The following is a 1,620-nucleotide window of genomic DNA, read 5'->3' on the forward strand; positions in this document are numbered from 1 at the left end:
TTTGCATTTGGGTTGGGAAATGACTGCACGAGGCCAGTTTGGACAGCTCCGCTTCCTCTTGGGTGGGGCAGCAAACCCCAATAAAAAGGTCCTGTGCTGCACGACAGCTATCCTCCTGCTACTCGAGTTCCGATTGACATTGGAGAACCTGGTGAGTCTGATTCTTCAGTTTAAATTTGTTGTCGGGCCCCCGAATGTTGTCTTTATGCTGGAGACAGCAAATTTGATGGGTCCAAGGTTATGATCATGGGTATAACGCTACTTAGTGCATGGGAACTTGGAATATGGGCAGAATGTTATATTGCATTTACTAGATTTCTGATACCTAGCTTGAATTCCTGTATTGAAAAAGAAATTGATAGGAAATTTTGACATGAAGGGATAAAGAGCAAAGGATTTACCTTTTTCTATAGCTTTTTCTTGGACCTCTGCTGTGATTTCTGAGGCATTTATATTAGAAATTGTGAGACTCTTACATTCATCCTGATTGCTGTTTGCTCTGTACAAAGTCATCCTGTCGGGTCCTCATGAAAGAAAATGGTGATAGGAATTGCTTGTGAGCTTGCCCAGGATTTTAAAACTTGTGATAGCGTTTTTTTAAGATGTTGTTTTCTTAAAAAAAAAAAAAGAAAGTAACAAAACTGAAAACATCGCTTGTTTCTTTAAAACAAAGATATTTTCTTTGGAAAAGTTGTATGAGAAAAGAGAAGGTTTTCTCTGGGCTGATGAATAGATTTGCTAAAGAACGAGAGAGATGTCAGAAATTCATTAAAAGGTATTAAAGAGATTAAAACACATGCTTAGAGATTGGAGAGATACTGTCTGTTTGTGTTACACAAGCTTTTGCTCTTCTCTGTGTAGGGATTCCTTCTTGTGAACACAGTCTTATACTGTCTTTCAGAAATTAAGACTCCAGAAAGATGTCTTCTCAAGAGCAGCAGTGCAAGCAGAAGTGCAAGACACCTCCAGTCTGTGTAACAAAGTGCCCTGATCCTTGCTCACCTAAGAAGGATTCAGACCCTTGCCCACCTCAGCAGTGCCAGCAGAAATGCCCTCCTGGGACACCTACCCAGCAATGCCAGCAGAAGTGCCCACCCAAGAACAAGTAACAGCTTCAGCTTTTATCTGCACCTGGAAAGGATAAGGACAATCGGCTCACCTAGTTCCACAGCTCCACCTTCATCTTCTCTTCAAAGCCTATCATGGATACAGAAGAAGCTTTCCACCCTTCAGCCTGCTCTATGCGTGTGGTGATTCCTGATGGTCACTGGTTTCCTATCTGAGTCTTGCCACTTCCCACTGGGAGGTACCCGAGAAAACATCGCAGAGCCTCAGAAGGAAGAGCAGCAGCTCACCTCCTAGGCACCCTCTGAGGATTCTCTCACTGTCTTCTGTGTCTGTCTGTCACCTGGACAGCGGTTTCGACCAGATGAGCAATTGTTACTTATCCTCCATTTCCTGAATAAAATACAATTCTTTTGTGTGATGGTAAAAGTATTTTCTTTCTTTTAAAACCTGCTTTCAGCAATATCATATCATAATTTTGGTTGATTTCTATCCTTCTTCGATCCAAATTTCAGGCTCTCACAACAAGTGTTATCTGAATTTTGAGTTATATCA

At 41.6% G+C, this 1,620-nt stretch overlaps 1 protein-coding gene across 1 annotated transcript; it reads left to right on the plus strand.

The window, feature by feature from the left end:
* The first annotated feature begins 920 nt into the window (after window positions 1-920).
* Window positions 921-1,109, plus strand: LOC133088174 (small proline-rich protein 2E-like). Its single transcript, XM_061185993.1, has one exon. The coding sequence runs from the start codon at window positions 921-923 to the stop codon at window positions 1,107-1,109; it is 189 nt and encodes a 62-aa protein (XP_061041976.1).
* The last annotated feature ends 511 nt before the right edge of the window (window positions 1,110-1,620 follow it).

This window comes from Eubalaena glacialis, chromosome 3, assembly GCF_028564815.1.
Source record: "Eubalaena glacialis isolate mEubGla1 chromosome 3, mEubGla1.1.hap2.+ XY, whole genome shotgun sequence".
NCBI lineage: Eukaryota > Metazoa > Chordata > Mammalia > Artiodactyla > Balaenidae > Eubalaena > Eubalaena glacialis.

Bases quoted from the DNA above. Each gene is read 5' to 3' on its own strand.
- LOC133088174 (XM_061185993.1), top strand. From the start codon at position 921: ATGTCTTCTCAAGAGCAGCAGTGCAAGCAGAAGTGCAAGACACCTCCA.